This window comes from Calypte anna, chromosome 24, assembly GCF_003957555.1.
Source record: "Calypte anna isolate BGI_N300 chromosome 24, bCalAnn1_v1.p, whole genome shotgun sequence".
Lineage (NCBI taxonomy): Eukaryota > Metazoa > Chordata > Aves > Apodiformes > Trochilidae > Calypte > Calypte anna.
The window spans coordinates 3,399,003-3,418,447 of NC_044269.1; the positions used below are offsets into that span (position 1 = coordinate 3,399,003).

General features: G+C 47.8%; 2 protein-coding genes and 3 non-coding genes across 5 annotated transcripts in view; all 5 read left to right on the forward strand.

The window, feature by feature from the left end:
- CLMP (CXADR like membrane protein) overlaps positions 1-2,052 on the forward strand; it is a 39,388-nt gene extending 37,336 nt beyond the window's left edge. The window contains exon 7 of the mRNA XM_030464924.1: positions 350-2,052. Within this exon, the coding sequence (XP_030320784.1) occupies positions 350-644 (295 nt within the window). The 3' untranslated portion in view covers positions 645-2,052. The remainder of the gene's footprint in view (positions 1-349) is intronic.
- Positions 2,053-7,787: 5,735 nt separating this feature from the next.
- HSPA8 (heat shock protein family A (Hsp70) member 8) lies at positions 7,788-13,439 on the forward strand. The gene is made up of 9 exons (XM_030464657.1): positions 7,788-8,099; positions 8,962-9,171; positions 9,671-9,876; positions 9,964-10,116; positions 10,205-10,760; positions 11,058-11,260; positions 11,543-11,741; positions 12,044-12,276; positions 12,951-13,439. The coding sequence occupies exons 2-9, from the start codon at positions 8,967-8,969 to the stop codon at positions 13,134-13,136; spliced, it is 1,941 nt and encodes a 646-aa protein (XP_030320517.1). The 5' UTR covers positions 7,788-8,099; positions 8,962-8,966; the 3' UTR covers positions 13,137-13,439.
- On the forward strand, positions 10,893-10,983 carry LOC115599630. The gene has a single exon (XR_003988553.1). It is a non-coding gene; the product is annotated as a small nucleolar RNA SNORD14 (small nucleolar RNA).
- LOC115599631 lies at positions 11,371-11,467 on the forward strand. Its single transcript, XR_003988554.1, has one exon. It is a non-coding gene; the product is annotated as a small nucleolar RNA SNORD14 (small nucleolar RNA).
- On the forward strand, positions 12,366-12,462 carry LOC115599629. The gene has a single exon (XR_003988552.1). It is a non-coding gene; the product is annotated as a small nucleolar RNA SNORD14 (small nucleolar RNA).
- Positions 13,440-19,445: the final 6,006 nt, after the last annotated feature.

Consider the following 19,445-nt stretch of genomic DNA (forward strand, 5'->3'; position numbering starts at 1 on the left):
TATGAGTAAGGATTACAGAGCAGGCTGTTTTATCTGCACTCTTTGCACTGACACTTGGCTTTCATTCCAGAGACTCAAAGCTGCACACAAAGAGCCACTCGTGTTCCCCGTGTATTCTAAATCCATTTGAAAAGCAGCTCCATGGGGTTTTAGGGAGCTCAAACACAGAGTAGCATAGCACAGAATTCAGAAAAAACCTGTACCTTGCTCACACTGCTGGACAAACATTCCCTGGTGATTTGCAGCTTTAATAAACCACTGCTGATTGCAGCAGCAGCTCAGCCCGGTGAGGTGTGGAAGTGTTTCTGTTCCTGTGGTATTTAAACCCTGGCATTTTGTTTGGTTGCAGAGAAGATGCAGAGGCACCCAAGGCTCACCTTGTCAAGCCCAGTTCCTCCTCCTCTGGCTCCAGGAGCTCACGTTCAGGTTCCTCCTCAACCAGGTCAACAGCCAACAGTGCCTCCCGCAGCCAGCGGACTTTGTCAACCGAAGCCACCCCCCATCTGACCCCTCCCCAGTACAGCCAGAGGGGGACAGGAGGGAAAGAAATGGAGCCAAAGAAAGTTGACTACAACAACCTGATGAAAATGGGAGCAACCTTGGTCATGGTGCCTGCCCAAAGCAGGGCATTCCAGACCGTCTGACCTGCTGCTCACCACTCGCCTGGAGATTTTCTGCTGTCCAGAAGCACTTCACAAACCACCGGCCACGTAGGAATTGTTAGATTAGTTATCTTCCTGGTCAGCTTAATTTAATCACTTGTGATTGATTATTCACACTACAAGAAGCCCTCCTACTCACCTCTTTCTTACATCTTCCAGCACTGAGGTTCTGATAAAGAATTATTTTTTTTTTCCTGAAGAAAGGTATGTTTGAGGGGAAAAAGGAGCCTTCTTTTTAAATTATCTTTTTTTTTTTTTGGAAATGGAACACTGAGCATTTTTAAATTACAGTAGGTAGGTGCTGTACTAATGAAATGAAGCCAAACCTCAGGATTTTTAAAAAGGGATCAACATGAGACATAAGGATGAATAATAATCCAGAAAGGTTTTCTGGAGAGGAGAAAAGTCTCTGGTACTCTTTTTGGAGAACTTTCTCAAAGGTGCATTGTCTTTTCTGCAGATTTTGAGGCAGACTCACTGCTGAGGGTAATCTGGTGTTCAGCCTCAAAGGGAACTGACACTTGCTCCATGTTTCCTACTTTCAGTCTTGTAGTGAAATACTTTTGGAAGCTGTAACTACAGTGGAAATGAAAGGATCACTCAAAAAGGTCAAGAGATGCAGTATTAAGGCATGTGCCTGAAGTAACCTCCATACCAGAGAAAGGACCTTTTATGTCAAGGAAACAGGTGCTTTACTTGCCAGAATAAACTTCATGGTACACCCAGAGAAATATGGTCATGAGCCTGACTCTGCTGTTGGGGTCAGCACTGCAAAGCTGCAGTAACTCCACTGGAGTGGTACCTGTGGCAAATGAGCCTTAGTGTGATGAGAACTGGGCCCTGAATCCAGGGTGAAGGCATTGCCTCCAAAAGTGAGGGCTGATAATCCATCAAAAATCCTGGACAAAGCATTTGGAAGATATCTTTGCAGTCATCAGGTTGGGAATTCACCAAAGGGGTGAGCCATGCTTTAGAAGCCTTACAGAGAGCTCAACAAAGAGTATTCTGGAGCTAAACTTCAGACATCCAGGTAAAAATAAAGATAAAGAGAGCATCTAGTGAGGAAAATACACCAGGGAGAAGATAACCAGCACAGGGTTGCTTCCATTGGAAAATATTCCTGTGCATTGTCCCATTTATACACAAAATGCTGGGACATGTTGAGGCTTTTAAACCTTAGCACAAGTCTTTAAAAGTGGCAAGAATCATGTTTTCTGTGATAAATAAGCCAGAATAAATCATCCCAAAGCATATGAAGCCTGCAAGTTGAAGGCCAATAGGAAATGAGGAGAGACAGGGACAGGCTTCTTCTGGAAGCAGATCTGTCATTTGTATTTTCCTCTGAAGGACTTGGCTCTGACCACTGCTACACACAAGACACTGAGCTTGTAGGTTCTAGATTCCTGTGTTCTTGGACTGATACTTTTCTATTTAAAATAAAAAAAAGAGGGTGGGTTGTTTTTTCACTGGTGGGAGGGAAGGTTTTCTCCAATTTATGAATGAATCTACAGAAGAACCACAAATCTGTAATTCTTTCACTCCAGGGATTGTCACTAATGTGCTTTTCTGGCTGAGACCCAGAATTCTAGCTTCTTTGCTTGAGATTTTAGATGATCTGATCCAAGCCAAGCCTTGCTTGGGCTACTTTTTTGTGGAAAAAAAAGTTTTCAAACTTTCCATCTGAGAACTTCTCAGGAGCTGTCACCCATTTGCTTTGCATGTAACCAACATTTCACTTCCTTTCTGCACCCCAGGGCCAACGTTGCCACCTCTGGCAGGACGAAGCACTGATCTTTTGTGCAGGGAAGGCAGCCCTGAGACACAAATTTAAAGAAAGGGGACATCTGGTCTTAGGTATTTGATAAGCTTCTACTTTTGTGACAGCTCCTGGGGTTGGTTGCAGTTTCATTCTACTTATTCCAGATAGTATCAGCTGTGTTTTGGTGGATTTGGTGGTGGAAGCAGCAGCTGTGAGTGTCTGTGATTCCTTCACAGTTCCTCTTTTCCTGGAGCCTGAAGGCTCAGACACTCCAAAGCACTTCCAAGGTTCTCCAGAGCTGGTGAAGTCCCAGAGAGCACAAGCAGGGCAAATAAAGTGGTTTGTGGCTTCTTCTGTTGTTGCTTAATGTTCCATGTGTTGCATCCGAGGATGCTTACTCCAAGCAGATAAAACCAGGAATGTTTTTCCCAGTAAAGACTATGTGCCTGAGCAACCAGAAACTTATTACCACCAAACAAAGGTAACAATTTGAACAGCTGAGCTGGCTGCTATCTGAGCACTAACTGTTGTAGGTTAGCTTTGAGTCACAGGCCAAATTTGCAATTAACTAAGAGGAGGATGCTCTGTCTACAGCCTGGAGGCCTCTTGCTGCCAGCTAGGAGAATTTCCCCAGCCTGCTCCTGGTGCTTTATTTCCTAGAGGCCTTTGGGAAAAGGTCACAGGACAGATCAGCTGTGCCAGCCCTTTCCTGGACTCCAAGTCTCCAAGAGCAGAGAAGTCTCTCCCTGCCACAGGAGCTATCTGTCTGACTGCATGGGATGAAAGGTTTATGGACCATGGGGAAAAAAGTTGGAAGGAATTGCTGAAGCCTGAAGGTGTGTGGGATGATTCCTGGCAGGATGCATGCCCACTGCATGTGCAGACTGCCCTGGATTCAAACCATGTCAGAAAAAGCCCTGTGGCCCTCTCCTGCTGTGGAACAAAGATGTGTGGGCACCCCAGAGATGTAAAACCACAAAGTTTGAAACACCACAGAGCTTTCCAGACCATCAGTGATCTCACAGGTGAACACAAAGTCAATTCTGCACTTGAGTTGCTAGCGTGAAGCCCGAAGGGAGAAGCTCATCACTCAAAGGCAACAGGAAAAAGAGATCATTTCACAGGTATTCTCTTTTCAAAGGGACATTTTCTGAGCTCCAGGTTATATGATCAGGAGTGTTGCACAAGGGAAACAAATGAACCATAAGCCAAACTGTTTTGTAAAATAGTGTACTTAAAGCATTTACTGTCATATACCAGTTATTACTAGTGTGATTAAATGCATACAATGTTATGTAGCTTTCTTTTGTTTCTCAGCAGCTAAACTAAGCTTACATCTCTTCTACCTGCTATACTTGGTGTACTTGTACTGTGTCTGAACAACTCAGAGGAAAGCAAATATTTATTATTGATTCCTTTGAATCAATGATTTCATAATTTTTTTTTTTTTGGTTGTTGGTTGTTTTATAAATAAATGTGCTGCAGCTTAAGTGCTACAGCTCAACTAAACTTGTACTGATGGTGTGATGTGTTACAGGCTGTCAAGATGAATCCAAGGAAAAAAGTGGAGTCAAAAATACCTTTTTTTAACTGGCAAGGACTATGGGCATATTTGTGTGCAAAGTGGGGGAAGCTGGTCTTTTTCCTGAGTATTTTTTTCAGTCTTAATTATGGAACAGAGCATGAAACAAGTGAAACCTTGAGTGTGCTGAAGTGAATGGTGTTTTGATTTCCATGCAGCTATTTCACCTGAAATATTCTGGCTGATGATGTTGATGCTTCAGGCTAATATGGTAAATAGTGCCAGTACAGACACAGCACAGACAAACCTCCCAGAGACATTACCCTCCCACTCCTGGATCCCTGACCTTACTCCTGAACCACCAGTTCTGGGTGTGAGATAACAATGAAACCTTGAACAACCCAAGGAGCTGTGCTCAGACAGTTGAGATATTCCCTGCAGATAAACGTTTTGAAGTAGTTAACAGGAATCTCCAGTCAGGGAAGAGGTAGGTGGAATTTAGGGTTACTAACCATAACAGTGGTTGATTTCTCTTGGGCTCCTCCAGCCTTCTTTCCCCACAGTTGTTTTTCGCAGAGGTCTCCCTACATCAGCAATTTGCTGCAATCTGGGGGTAAAAATTGCAACATAATTACACAGTGTTTAAAACAAAACAGGGTGATGACACAGTGGTCTCCTAGGTGTGTCTTTCTGTCTCTCCCTGATTCAGGAGGCAGGGTTACTGGCTCCCTCCTCACTTGATGACATCCCAAATCCTGACTCGGCTACACACATTTTAAGAGTAGTTGGGAAGTTGCATGCTTTTTGTACAGTACCAGGGATCTTGGTTATTTTTACTCTGGATCAGTGTGTACTGGCACACTGAAGGGGGAGAACACAGCGGGAAAGGGAAGGGACTTCTTGGAAATGAATGATTTCCAAGCTTTAGCTGTGCAGGTGTTGGATATACAACAAATGCTGCTGCTGAGAAGAGGAAGCATGCCTGATAATCCTCTGATAATCCCCACTTTCTTCTCAAATGTTTTAAACACTTAAAGGAGAAGCAGTGCTTGATCTCTTACCTCCTTAAATTTGCTTTAAAAAAATACTGGTGGAATACATCATTTGAAAAATCTCCACCCAGAATACTTGCAGTGTCCAGCCTGCTGAGCCTTAATTTTTCTGGTATTCAGTAAATTAGTTACTTTTGTGTCCAGCACCTTAACAGCCTTTAATTTCTGAAGTAATGAGTCATTTGCCAAACTAGAATCCTCCCTGCACTGACTCACTGGTGGTTTAAGCTGCCTTCTCTTGCTATCAGTGTGCTGTGTGAGGAAGAGTTGCACATCTAAATGTCACTGTTTAATTTCGAGGTGCAGGGAGTGCTATTCAGAGGTTCTACTGAAGTTCTGACCCTAATTTAAAAGCTACAGAACAAAAAAAAAAAAAAAAGGCAAATGCAACCCCTTGCTGAGAGTCTGGCTCTGAGACTTGGTGCACAACCCATTCAGAGCATGTTAGCTCTGAATGCCCGAGCATCCCATGTGGAGTTTGGGATTTGGGAGCTCGAGCAGGATGGACTCTGACCAGGGTGGAGTGTGCACTGCATGCCAAACCTGGTCAGATGCAGATGGTTTGTATTGACTGACCTTATCTTTAAAGGCAGAGGGGAGTGACAGCTCTCTGAAAGGAATTAGAATCATAGAATCATAGAATGGGCTGGGTTGGAAGGGACCTCAGAGATCATCAAGTCCAACCCTTGATCCACTCCCCCCGTGGTTCCCAGCCCATGGCACTCAGTGCCACATCCAGGCTCTTTGGAAAGATCTCCAGACACGGAGAATCCACTACTTCCCTGGGCAGCCCATTCCAATGCCTGATCACCCTCTCCAGAAAGAAATTCTTTCTCATCTCCAACCTAAACCTCCCCTGGCACAACTTGAGACCCTGCCCTCTTGTCTTGCTGAGAGTTGCCTGGGAAAAGAGCCCAACCCCCCCCTGGCTCCAACCTCCTTTCAGGGAGTTGTAGAGAGTGATGAGGTCTCCCCTGAGCCTCCTCTTCTCCAACCTCAACACCCCCAGCTCCCTCAGCCCTTCCTCACAGGACTTGTGCTGGATCCCTTCACAGCCTCCTTGCTCTTCTCTGGACCTGCTCCAGCACCTCAATCTCCTTCCTGAGCTGAGGGGCCCAGAACTGGACACAGGACTCAAGCTGTGGCCTCACCAGGGCTGAGCACAGGGGCAGAATCCCTTCCCTGGACCTGCTGGCCACGCTGTTCCTGAGCCAGCCCAGGATGCCATTGGCCTTCTTGGCCACCTGGGCACACTGCTGGCTCCTGTTCAGCTTCCTGGCAATCCAGACTCCCAGGTCCCTTTCTGCCACTCTGTCTCCAGCCTGGAGCTCCCCATGGGGTTGTTGTGGCCAAAGTGCAGGACCCGGCACTTGGCTGTGTTAAACCTCATCCTGTTGGAATCAGCCCATCTCTCCAGTTTGTCTCCAGTCTGTCCAATTCCCACTCCTTTTCCTGTTGCTCCTCCTGTCTCTTTTTCCACCTGATTCCCAGCACCAAACTCAGGCAAAACCGCAAAGTGAAATTGCCTCCTGGGAATAGGTAGCTCATTGATAGCACTGGGTTTTGGAATTATTTGTTACTGAGATGCATTGGTGTGGCTGTGTAACAGTACAGAAGGCAGCAGGGGTTGGTTTAATGCAAGTAAGGGGCCTTGTGATTGTTGTGTGAGTATAATATATCAGGACTTTCTCCATGCATTTTGATACCAGTAGCCTGGTGTGGTTATCTATTAAGTTTTAAAACAAAGACCCAAAGGTCTCAGTTCAGGTTCCAGCCACAAACTATTGCTCGACATGGGTGATTCTCTCTTCATGCTGCTCGCAGCTTTGCTGCCCAGAAATGCTTTTCCATCTGGGTGTTACTATAAAAACTCCTGAGGCTTTTCCCTCTCTGTGGGGTCACAGAACTCTGCCCCGAGGTTCTCTGCAGCTCTCCTAGCAGCTTCCCCTGACTTTTCCCGTGTTTGTGCTGTGTAAACATCTGATGAAATCCACTCTGACCTGAGCTGCTCCATGACCTCTGCTCAGTTTTGGAGCCCAGAGCGGTATTTCCTGCCTTTCCCCAAGGACTCCCCCATGGATTTCCACCTTCCAGAGCCCACGTTTGCTCCTGGCTGAAGCCAATCGAGCTCGGGTTGAGAAAAAACGCGGGGATGGGTTAAAAAATGGAGATGCTGGAGGAAAAACCTCAACCACGGCAAAGCGATTTCCTCAGCCCGGGTGAGGAAGCATCAGAGAACATTTATTTCTTCATCAGTGAGCTGAGAGCTGTACGTTATTGTGCTGTTTGCTGCGGGAAGCCCGGGGGAAGGAGCTGCAAGGAGGAAAACGGGAAATGTCGCCATTGCTCTGAGTGAAGCTGCCCCTTGCATCTCAGGCTTTCCCGTCACAACTCAGCTCATTTCTGGCGGGATTCACCCGCCTAACGTCAGTTCTGCTGCCTGGAGACGAGCCATTGGTACTGCAGAGACCCGCACTGAGGCGGCTCCGGGGTGAGGGAAGCGACCATGCCCGGGGCTGCTCTGCCCCCTGAGTCGCCGCCATTTTGTGCCCCCTCAGCCCCGCTCCCTCTTCCCCCTGCCCGCCCCCCCCCCCGTATGCAAATAAACCCCCCATCCCCGCGCTCTGATTGGCTGCCGCAGCCCTCCGGCGCGCGGAATATGCAAACGAGCCTCCGCACACCGTCCCGCGATTGGCTGAGGCTCGCTGGAGGCCTCCTCAGCGCGCGGCAGCCGGGGACCTCTCATTGGTTCCCGCGCACGCTTGAGGCTCCGCCCACGGGAGGGGAGGGCGAGCGTAGCGGAGCGTTCAACGGATGGGGCGGGGGAGGGAGGAAAGCGCATGAAGGTTCGAGAATACCGGCCGGCCGGCGGACACGCCCCCTTCCTCTTGCGTCACCGAGGGTGCGGGTTCCGGCGGTCGGCGATTGGCGGAGAGGGCGGCGGTGTGAGCGAGCGGATTGGCTGGAGCGGGGAGAAGGGGCGGGTCCTTCTGGAAGGTTCTGCGGGAGTATATAAAGGCGGCCGGGAGCGCGTCCCCCTCAGAGTGCAGTCGTTCTGCTCATATTATACCTCGTGTGCGTCCGGGCTCGTCCGCGCCACTGAGGTAACGGGGCCTTGCTGGGCAGGGGAGGGGGTAAGGGTGAGAAGAGAGTAGCGGCTGGGGAGGGGGTAGGGGATGGGGGGGGTTGGGCAGTCCCCAGGGGTTCTCTTACAAGGGCGTGGCTGTTGCGGTGCGGGGGATGGGGAAGGGTTGGGGGTCCCAGGCGTTTTATGTTGTTGTGCGGATGGGGGTTTTAACCCGTTAACATATAGAGCCGTGTGTGCAGCTGCGTTCTGTCGCCTAAATCCGGGCTGCTGGCTGCTGTCCCGGCTGCCCTCCTCATGTCCTGAAAGGAAGAGGAGCAGGGGGGGGGGGGGGGGAGGGAAAGGAAAGCGGGGCGGAGAAGAAGGGGAAGAGGAGGAGGGAGGGGTAGAGAAGATTTAATGCCCGCATTAACCCCCGCGGGGAGCGCCCCAGGGCGTGTGTGGGAGGGAGGGAGCTGGAGGTGTGTCCATGCGCGGTTGGGCATGCTGGGCTTGGGAGTTGCGGGGAGGCGGGGGAGGGAAGCGGCGGGATCCCAGGGCGGCCGAGTGGGGCGCGGGGGGGGGGGGGGGGTTGGGGGGTGGCGAGGGGAAGGCTGCGTCTCCTGGCGGGGTGCAGGGGTTGGTGTCGCAGCGGGGCTGGGGCTGTGCCAGGCCGCATGGCCCGGCCCACGCCGAGCGGGGGGAAGCGCATGGCCCGGTGCACAAAATGGCGGCCGGCAGCCACGTGATGTGGGTGGTGGGGTGCATGCTGGGAGTTGTAGTCCAGACCTTGGTCCCATCACCACCAGCCTGAAATGGCTCAGTCCTGGTAAACGTGTGGTAACAGCAATTTAATAATCTCCATCTTAATTGAGTTTTTCGTTTATTTTCTTCCTTTTCAGTCACAATGTCCAAAGGACCAGCTGTCGGGATTGATCTTGGCACCACCTATTCCTGTGTTGGTGTGTTCCAACATGGGAAGGTGGAGATCATTGCCAATGATCAGGGGAACAGGACCACCCCCAGCTACGTCGCCTTCACAGACACAGAGAGGTTGATTGGAGATGCTGCAAAGAACCAAGTGGCAATGAATCCAACCAATACAGTTTTTGGTAAGGCTGCAGGATGTGTGTATTTCACGTTAAAAAGTTAAAAATAGGGATAAGTGTTCCATGATTATAAAAATAACGGACTGATAACAGGGTTAGAGGTTTGTCCTGGAAGTGAAAAACCCATAAATTATGGTCTGAGTAACAAAATAGTTTAAGTAATCATTAAGCTTTTATTAAGAGTTGGAAAGCATATGACTTACAGTCATACTGCCTTGCTGCAAGTTGGTTGTATCTATTATTTTTAAGTGGCCTTCAGTGTGTCTGATGCCTGCACTGTGCTGTGGTTCAGGGCCCAGCTGCAGTTTGGTTTTGAGGTGATGCTGATGAAGTTTGTCCCTGTCTGAGATAAAACCTAACAGTGATTGTAGCACAGTCTTCACAAGGCAGTAGTAATTTCAGGTTAAATGTAGAAATGCAGGTTTTTGTGCATTGGATTTTAGGAGAAATCTAATTTTGTTTTATGAATGAGTATATTTACCACTGGCAATTAATTTTTCAGATGCCAAACGGTTGATTGGGCGTAGATTTGATGATTCTGTGGTGCAGTCTGATATGAAGCACTGGCCTTTCACTGTGGTGAACGATGCTGGCAGACCCAAAGTCCAGGTGGAGTACAAGGGCGAGACAAAGAGCTTCTACCCAGAGGAGATTTCATCCATGGTTTTAACCAAAATGAAGGAGATTGCAGAAGCCTATCTTGGGAAGGTAAGGTTGAGGATTACACTGGAATATACTTTTAGTGGTTTTTTAGTTATTTTAGCTAAATAACTGGATTTTTTTGCTTGTTTTCAGACTGTTACTAATGCTGTAGTGACTGTGCCAGCCTATTTCAATGACTCCCAGCGTCAGGCTACTAAAGATGCAGGAACCATTGCAGGGCTCAACGTGCTGAGAATCATCAATGAGCCAACAGCTGCTGCCATTGCTTATGGTCTGGACAAGAAGGTATGGATGGAGCACCTGAGATCCCTGCTGGTAAAGCTCCTCCTGGAAGCAGAGGGTGAGTTTAATGGTGGGAATTGCTCTCTTCCAGGTGGGTGCTGAGAGAAACGTTCTGATCTTCGACCTGGGAGGTGGCACCTTTGATGTGTCCATCCTGACAATTGAAGATGGCATCTTTGAGGTGAAATCCACTGCGGGTGACACTCACTTGGGTGGAGAAGACTTCGACAACAGGATGGTGAACCACTTCATTGCTGAGTTCAAGAGGAAGCACAAGAAGGACATCAGTGAGAACAAGAGAGCTGTTCGGCGCCTCCGCACCGCCTGCGAGCGGGCCAAGAGGACCCTGTCCTCCAGCACCCAGGCCAGCATTGAAATTGATTCTCTCTATGAGGGTATTGACTTCTACACATCCATCACCAGAGCTCGCTTTGAAGAGCTGAATGCTGACCTCTTCCGTGGCACTCTGGATCCTGTGGAGAAGGCTCTGCGGGATGCCAAGCTGGACAAGTCCCAGATCCATGACATCGTGCTGGTTGGGGGGTCTACTCGTATCCCCAAGATTCAGAAGTTGCTGCAGGATTTCTTCAATGGCAAAGAGCTGAACAAGAGCATCAATCCTGATGAGGCTGTGGCTTACGGTGCAGGTAAGGACTAAACTTCATCTGAGTGGTGTTCGTGGCAGACACTGTTACCTGAACTCTAAGCAGCACTGGGGTAGTTTTCCACCTGAATCACTGAACCCTATCAATGCTTGAAATAATTATTTTAATTTGGACTTGCAATGATGAATCAGATTCCAAAGCCATTCGTAGTTTCCACCAGAAGTCTACTGATGATGGCCAAAATCTTCCTTGGATGTCTGAGCGAGCCACGGGGCTTGAGTGTTACATGCAGCCAGTTTTGTTGCAGGGCTCTAACAATGTTTCTTTCTCTTCCCCCAGCTGTTCAGGCTGCTATTCTGTCTGGAGACAAGTCTGAGAATGTGCAGGATCTGCTCCTCTTGGATGTGACTCCTCTGTCCCTTGGGATTGAGACTGCTGGAGGTGTCATGACAGTCCTGATCAAACGCAACACCACCATCCCCACCAAGCAGACCCAGACATTCACCACTTATTCTGACAACCAGCCTGGTGTGCTGATCCAGGTAAGTCAAGCAATCAGTCTTTAAGATCTGTCAGCACTTAATGGTTGATATTTAATGTTAGGCCAGAGGTTTTGGTGTTCTGTTAGGGAGGGGTGACAGTGAACACCTGGTTGCTGTGATGAAAATGATTCCAAAGCCATTCGTAGTTTCCACCAGAAGTCAAAAGACCTGTGTTGGCCCAAGTACCTTCCTTGGATGTCTGAGCGACCATCATAACCCTATTAAGACCTAAAAATACTGTCCAACACAACTTAATTTGCTGATTATTTTTTTTCTTGCCAGGTATATGAAGGAGAACGTGCCATGACAAAGGACAACAACTTGCTGGGCAAGTTTGAGCTGACTGGTATTCCCCCTGCTCCCAGAGGTGTACCTCAGATTGAAGTAACCTTTGATATTGATGCCAATGGCATCCTCAATGTGTCTGCTGTGGATAAGAGCACTGGGAAGGAGAACAAGATCACAATAACAAATGACAAGGGTAAGGATTGTGTGATTGGGAGGATGGGATTTGTCTTGGCTTGTCCAGCTCTGCCTTTTATCATCACTAAACCAGAATGTGTATTCACCTTGATCTACACCCACCACCCTTCAGGGCAGTAATTAAACATTTCTAAGAAGGCTTCTCAAGTGTTTTAAGAATGAAAGCTTCTGATATCTTTGGGTTTCATTTACTGCCTGCCCATAAGTGTGGAATTCTTAATGTGTGGGAGGGTGGTTTTAATTAATTACCCAATGAAAATCAAGTGAAAAATAGTGATTAAAGTGCTGCTATTCTTGCAGGCCGGCTGAGCAAGGAGGACATTGAGAGGATGGTGCAGGAAGCAGAGAAATACAAAGCAGAAGATGAGAAGCAGCGTGACAAAGTGTCTTCTAAGAACTCCCTGGAGTCTTATGCATTCAACATGAAAGCCACTGTTGAAGATGAGAAGCTCCAGGGCAAGATTTCTGATGAGGACAAGCAGAAAATCTTGGACAAATGCAATGAAATCATCAACTGGCTGGACAAGAACCAGGTGTGTGTTATTCCCTGTTTAGTTGGTGTTTATTTCTAGTGTCTAATTGAGCCATAAAGAAAAACTTGAGGATGGAGGAGAGCTTCTGGTTGCTGTGATGAAAATGATTCCAAAGCCATTCGTAGTTTCCACCAGAAGTCGAGAGACTTGTGTTGGCCCAAGCACCTTCCTTGGATGTCTGAGCGACCACAGTTAGCAGGCATAGAGCTTGAAATTCCTCCTCATTCAGGCTGTCTAGTTTGCAAACACCATTTTCTCTCCCTTAAGTTCATAAATACAATTTTTTCTCTCCCTTAAAGTTTGCAAACACCATTTTTTTTTCTCCCTTAAGTTTCTAAGTACAGTTTTTTTTCTCCCTTAAGTTTACAAATACCTTTTTTTCTCAAGTCCCTTAAGTTTGCAAACACCATTTTCTCTCCCTTAAGCTTGCAAATACCTTTTTTTTTTCTTCCTAAAGTTTGCAAATACCTTTTTTTTTTTTCTTCCTTAAATGAGGTCTAAATGTTCTAGGAGTGACTTCATGGAGTCCTAAACCAGTGTGTTGATTGGTGTGGCTAAAGATAAATTCAAGCCCAGTTCCCTTTAAATACTTCAGCCATTTGACTTTCAGATTGTAACTTGTTAAGAGCAGGATGTTAATTAATGAGCTTCTCTTTTTTTTTTTTTTTTTTCAGACTGCTGAGAAGGAGGAGTTTGAGCACCAGCAGAAAGAGCTGGAGAAGGTGTGCAACCCCATCATCACCAAGCTGTACCAGAGTGCAGGAGGGATGCCTGGTGGGATGCCTGGTGGATTCCCTGGTGGGGGAGCTCCTCCATCTGGTGGAGCCTCTTCTGGACCAACCATCGAGGAGGTGGATTAAAGCCACCAGGGTGTGCATTCCACTAGCAGTTAGTCTTGGAGGACCCCCTGGGTGGGGGTTAGATTGAAGGACCCAAACCTGTAGGCACATCTGGTTATATTTTGCCAGATCTAATAACTCCATAACTGAGCTGCTGTAAAAAATAAAAAAAAAATCTTAAAAAAAAAATAATTTCTGGGCATTTTGAATACTTGAACCATGTGCACAGGAGGGGGGGAGAGTTAAAAGACCATTGCACTTTACCTGTAAACAAGTGGAAATGCAATGTCCTAAAGAATAAAAACTATTTAATGGGCATCACAATGTTTGTGCTGATTTCTTGGTGTGTAATGAACCAGCTTGATAAATAAAAGACTTAAGTTGTTGAGCATGATCTTAGCCCCAAGGCTCAGGGTTAAACCAAAGAAAGGTTCATGGTTTGTTTTGGAAGCCTGAGTAACAAGCAGAAACTTGGGTTTGGAGGACACCCTGTGGGTCACACCCAATAAAGAGGCAGAGGAGGCTTATGAGCACTTTCAGGCCAGTATTACAGATGTGCACAGTTAAAAATGTACAAAAAACCTGAGAAATGTGCAGTTACTGTGATCAAACCCATCTTCAGAAGTTAAACTAAGTTGCCCCACAGTGGGGAAGACAAAGTGAATAAATGTCCTTGGGTCTGTGAGGTATTTATCAGCTCAAGGTTCTTCCCCTTGAAGGTGAACTAAAAGGGGATTTATTTTGAGAAGTTATTTATGGGATGGGAGGTGGGTTTGGGTGGCAGCTTCAGCTGTGACAGAAATGCGAAAAAAAACCAGAAAGCTTTGACCAGAAAATGAGTTCTGGGGTGTTTATGGATTGGGGATTATTCAGAATAATCCAGTTTGTGTGTGTTGATTTTTTTTTAAGTGGATACATGAGGTAAAACACTTAGTGCTGAGTTTATTAGAGAGGAACTGAGGGATTTTTACCTTTTTTGGAGAGCAATCCTTCCACAAAGCACGGAGATGGGCTGAGAGCCTAACGATGGTGACTCCCAAAGAATCGTGGTGCCTGGCACTGCGTTTTAGTGGGTATTTAACCCAAAACAGCAGGAGGCACTGTAGGTACCAGTAGCAAGGTCGATGTTGGTATTTAATCTTAAATTAATACTAAATTAAATTAATCTTAAATTAATATTTAATGAAAAAGAAAAACGGGAATCAGGGAGATAAAATATTTTAATACTGACCAAAGAGGGGCAGGAGGATCCCTGCTGGGGTCAGGGACTGCCCTCGGCATTGGGGTGCAGAGGTTTGGGGTGGGGGGCTCAAACAGGGTGCAGAGTGTTGGAGCAGGGGGCTCAGGCTGGGGTGCGGAGTTTTGGGGTGGGGGGCTCAAACAGGGTGCAGAGTTTTGGGGCTGGAGGGTCAGGCTGGGGGTGCAGGGTTTTGGGGAGGGGGGGTAAGGCCAAGGGTGCAGAGTTTTGGGGTGGGGGGGTGCTCAGACTGAGGGTACAGAGTTTTGGGGTGGAGGGCTCAAATGGGGTGCAGAGTTTTGGGGCGGGGGGATCAGGCTGGACGTGTAGAGTTTTGGGGTGGGGGGGGTCAGGCTGGGGGTGCAGAATTTTGGGGGGTGGGGTCTCAGACCGAGGATGCAGAGGTTTGGGGTGGGGGGGTCAGGCCAGGGGTGCAGAGTTTTGGGGTGGGGGGGTCAGGCCGGGGGTGCAGAGTTTTGGGGTGGGGGGCTCAGACCGAGGGTGCAGAGTTTTGGGGTGTGGGGCTCAGACTGGGTGTGCAGAGGTTTGGGGTGGGGGGGTCAGGCCGGGGGTGCACTGGTTCGGGGTGGCGGGTCAGGCTTGGGGGTGCAGAATTTTGGGGGGTGGGGTCTCAGACCGAGGGTGCAGAGGTTTGGGGTGGGGGGGTCGTTTTGGGGCGGGGGGGTCAGGCCAGAGGTGCAGAGTTTTGGGGTGGGGGGCTCAGGCCGGGGGAGGTGCGGGCTGCCTGCAGTACCGAGGTTTGGCCACAGGAGGGCAGCACAGCCCGGGGAATGGCGCCCGCCCGGGCTGGGAGCTGCTCCCCAAGGAGCTGCTCCCCAAAACTCTGTGCCTGGCTCTGGGTTTCACTCCGTGTTTCAGCGGAAGAGGCTGAAGGAAAACAGTTTAGCAGCTAAAGGTGAGGCTGGATGTGTAAGCACAGCAAAATAAGGAATTAATTTCCTGCTTTGCATCATCGGACTGTCAGCCTGAGGGATCTGCCTGCTCCCTGCCTTGCCCTCTGCTTTGCCAGGAAATGGGATATATCGTAGCAACTGGTTCAGGATACACAGGGAGCGATGGCAATGTTAATATCAACAGAACAGTAAAACCGACAGCATTATCACTATCAATGTTATGTATCATTATTAATGTGGATATTAATATTAACGTCGATATCAAGGTTAATATTACAATAGGTATTAGAACAAGCGGGGAATAAGGAAAATATTTAACACTGTCTGACCAAAGAGGGGCAGGAGGATCCCGTGCTGGGGTCAGGACTGCCCTCGGCATTCAGGTGCAGAGGTTTGGGATGAGGGGCTCAGGCCGGGGGTCGGGCAGGCTGCCTGCAGTACCGGGGTTTGACCACAGGAGGGCACCAGAGACCAGGGAATGGTCCTGGCTGGGACTGGGGGTGCCTGGGAGCTGCTCCCCAAAAGTCTCTGTGCCTGGTACTGCATTCCCCGAGCAGGGGACAAGGCTTTGTTGTCTTTAAGTTAACTCGAAATCTGTAATTAAACCTTTTTTTTTTTCCCCTTTCCTTTTTTCTTTACCTTGAATTCAGTTTTTCCTTTTTTCCCTTTGTTAGAAAACTTGAATTTCGTTGGTTTTGGTTTTTTTGGGTTTACTCTCGGTTTTTTTTGGTTTTTTTTTTCTGCCACATGTGTTTCTGGATCAGGCTCAAATTAAGTAATAGGTTGAAAACCTTGCCAGCCCTCCCTGGTTTGGCTAATGCCAAGCACCTGAGGAGCTTCCATGTTTCTCTGTATTTCATAGGAGAAATGAAAGTCTCTTCATTCTTAGGAAGAAGCTAGAATTTCTTCTGTTGAGGAGAAACCCTTGAAAGGTAACCCAAAAAAAGCTGCATAGCCTGTTCATAGCTGCACTTAACTTAAGGGTTTATTTTACAAAAATAAAATAAATATTATTGTGACTGTTTGGGATCAGAGGCAAGGAATATGCTACTGTAGAAGCTCCTGCTTTGGGGCAGGACCAGATTTCCCTGTGTCTTTGTGCATGAGAGACAAAGCACATTTATTTTTTTGATAAAACTGGAGGTGTGCAGCTTAGGTTTGGGTTTGAAGGTGTTTACTGCTGGAGCCAGTGACCCATCTGTGGGAGAGCTTCCTTCTTGCTGAGTGGAAACAGCTCAGGCAAAGTTGGGCAGATTTTCCAAACCTGCTCAGACACATAATTCAGCTTCTTGGAGAGCCAAAGGTTGCACAGGAGGAGAGGTAAGAAAAAAGCTCCTAATTCCTCATCCAGCTTTGGTATAAAATATTAAGGACTCTGTGAATGAGGGGGGGAAACTCCTGTTTGCCCTGGGAGTCAGGAGTTGCTTATTTCCTACACCAAAATGCAAAGAAATGGAGCTTTGAAGGAGCTTTCACAGTTTCTTGGAGAAGATAGCGTTCTGAAAGACAGGTTTTTGGGGTTAACCATTCCTGGTTTTCATGTGAGCCCAGGTTTATAACCTTTAGTAGCTGCAAGGATGATTAACCAAGATGTGCTTGACTTTTTACCTTGGAGAAGTGGGAATTCCGTGAACCCCCAACAACTGCAAAGGTGCTGTTAGCTCCTTCAAGTAACCCTTAGGTTATTTGTAACTCACACAAAGGTGTGAGTTACACAAACAAACAGAAGATAATAAAAACAGCTCAGGAACAGTGTGAGCTTGGCTGTTCAGCAGCGGGTGGCAACAACTGGTTGTAAGGAAAGGGCACAAACCAAAGCTGCGATTTCCAAGTGCCCTTCTGGAAGGGCTTGCTGGAAAGGTGAAATGCAGCTAAACCAGGAGAGCAAGCAGCCTGCTAGCTGCTGAGCTCAGTACTTGTATCCTCTCTCTGGTTAAGTGCCTGTTTTTTCATCACACGATTGACTCCGTGGCTGTTTTGTTCGGGCTGAAAGACAGGAGTGCTTGCCGGAGGAGGTAGTCAATGCAGAGGTCCTGGGGCCTCGAAAAAGCAAGGATTAATAGGTTTGCTGCCTTTTTTTTCAAGTCCCTTTCCACTACCTCTAAAGGAAAACGCAACCTGTGGCAGAGGGCTGGCAGACATAGATGTACCGGGCTGGTTTAGGAGCTTGGGCTCATAAATAAAACCTCTGTCCATGTCCCTTTGCCTTCTGTGTATCCCGGGGGATATTTTGCCGCTGAAAAGCAGCTCCAGAGAACCTAAACCTGGGAGCAAGGTGCACACTAGCTCCGGATTTGTAATCTCTGCCCCATCAATGGGTTACCCCGGGAAGTAGTGGATTTTCCATCCCTGGAGATATTTAAAAAGAGCCTGGATGTGGCCGTGGGCTGGGAACTGCAGCGGGAGTGGATCAAGGGTTGGACTTGATGATCTCTGAGGTCCCTTCCAACCCACCCAATTCTATGATTCTATGATCTGATAGCAGACAAATGGGTGCTCAGCCCTCCTACCCCCCTTGAGCTATTTTTTCCGCTCTTCATCCCAACCCCACATCATCATCATCATCACCATCACCCCTTCCCCGTCGATTTTTCCACCGCCGCCTAATAATTCAATTATTCAGACTGCTTTCCCACCAGGCAGGAGTTTTATTTTCCCCTCCTCAAACCTCTGCTGAAATCTTTAGAGATGAAATATTTAACCCGGTCCCAGCAAACCGCACATCGCGTTAACGTGCGGGGAAGCTGCCTGGAGGCAGCATTAGGGCTCTCATTTGAAAGCGAGTGAAGTGGTAATGCCATGCGCACTGGTTTTGTGAGCCTGCATTAATGCAGCCTTCTCCAGGGCTGTTCATTGACAGCAAATCGACTCCCACTAATAGTCAGCGGGAGGGTGGCGAAATTGGGGGTGATGCAGCAAATAAAGCGTATTGAGCGGCCGGACTGCAGCGCCTCGGTAGCCTTTAATCTATGATTGCCCTTGATGGGGATGTTTTAATGCAACTTTACTGGCAATCGCATTTGTAGTCGCACACTCTGCCTGCTGGGGAGCACTGTGAAAATGGCAGAACTTGGGTCCTGCTGTTGCTTAGAGCTCATAGTTATCGATTGGGGCCGGGCTCGGGAGTCTGGGTTATAATTATTTCATTAAACCATTTAATGGTTATCAAATATGAACCCTTCTCCCCTTCCACTTAGGAGATGCAGCGAGATTTAAGTTTTATTGCTAATCCATGGTGATCTTATTCTTCTTAAACTGTCTGATGGTCCCCAGGGGTGGCTGTTCCCCCTCCAAGGCTCTCTGCCTATTGATCCCGGGAGAGCTGCTGGCCCTGGCACAGGGAGCTGGGACTGGGTGGGAGTGAGCCTGTGCTAACAAATCCTCCCAAATAATAACTGGGTGCCCTGGTAACCTCTCTGACCTCGTTTTTTCCACAGTGGAGTCACTCCCAGTTTGCTGCTAAGGAAGGTGTAAAATCCACTTTATGCTGCTAGTCCTGTCTGGGGGGAAAAGACACTCAGTCTGTTCCCTTCTGGGAGGCGTTTTGTGCCTCAGTTTCCCAGTTGAACAACAGAGTGGCTTCCTTTTTTTCCCATGCTTTTGGGTAGTTTCCCAGTTGAACAACGGAGTGGCTTCCTTTTTTTCCATGCTTTTGGGTTTAGGGATGAAAAGGGCCACTTGTTACAATGAAAATCCTCCCTTTATTCAAAAACAGGATGTTCATGTCTGGGAAGCAGTGATGAAATACTCTTTCCAAAGGGCTCTTTTAAAATATACATATAAAAATATAAATATATATAAGAATGAAAACAATTACATCGTTTTTCTCATAGAACCAGAGTATGGCTGTGTCCCACTTGGTCCCAAATGTCTGGTAAGCAAAACACAATCTTTTGCTACATCACTGACACTTGCCTCTCTTTCCCAGGTGTTTTATCCTCAAATGTGGCAGTTTAGGGCATCCTGTACCCGTGTGACAGAGTTGCAAGGGGGCATGGCAGAAAAAAAGGTGATTTTTGGGGGGCTGCTCCTTGTTCCTGAACCTCTACATGTGCAAGGGCTGTTCCTGGCACAGCCAGGCAGTATCTCTGCAGGTTTTGGGCTTGTTTTGCTATTGAAGTGGGCTAAATCCTCAGAATTCCTCTTCACATCACTTTTCCTCCTTGTGAGTGGGCAGAT

Excerpts from the sequence above, each read along its gene's own strand:
- HSPA8 (XM_030464657.1), top strand. The coding sequence starts at position 8,967 with ATGTCCAAAGGACCAGCTGTCGGGATTGATCTTGGCACCACCTATTCC. Across the intron at positions 9,172-9,670 it reads TCCAACCAATACAGTTTTTG|ATGCCAAACGGTTGATTGGG; the intron begins GTAAGGCTGCAG and ends TTAATTTTTCAG. Across the intron at positions 11,742-12,043 it reads CACAATAACAAATGACAAGG|GCCGGCTGAGCAAGGAGGAC; the intron begins GTAAGGATTGTG and ends CTATTCTTGCAG.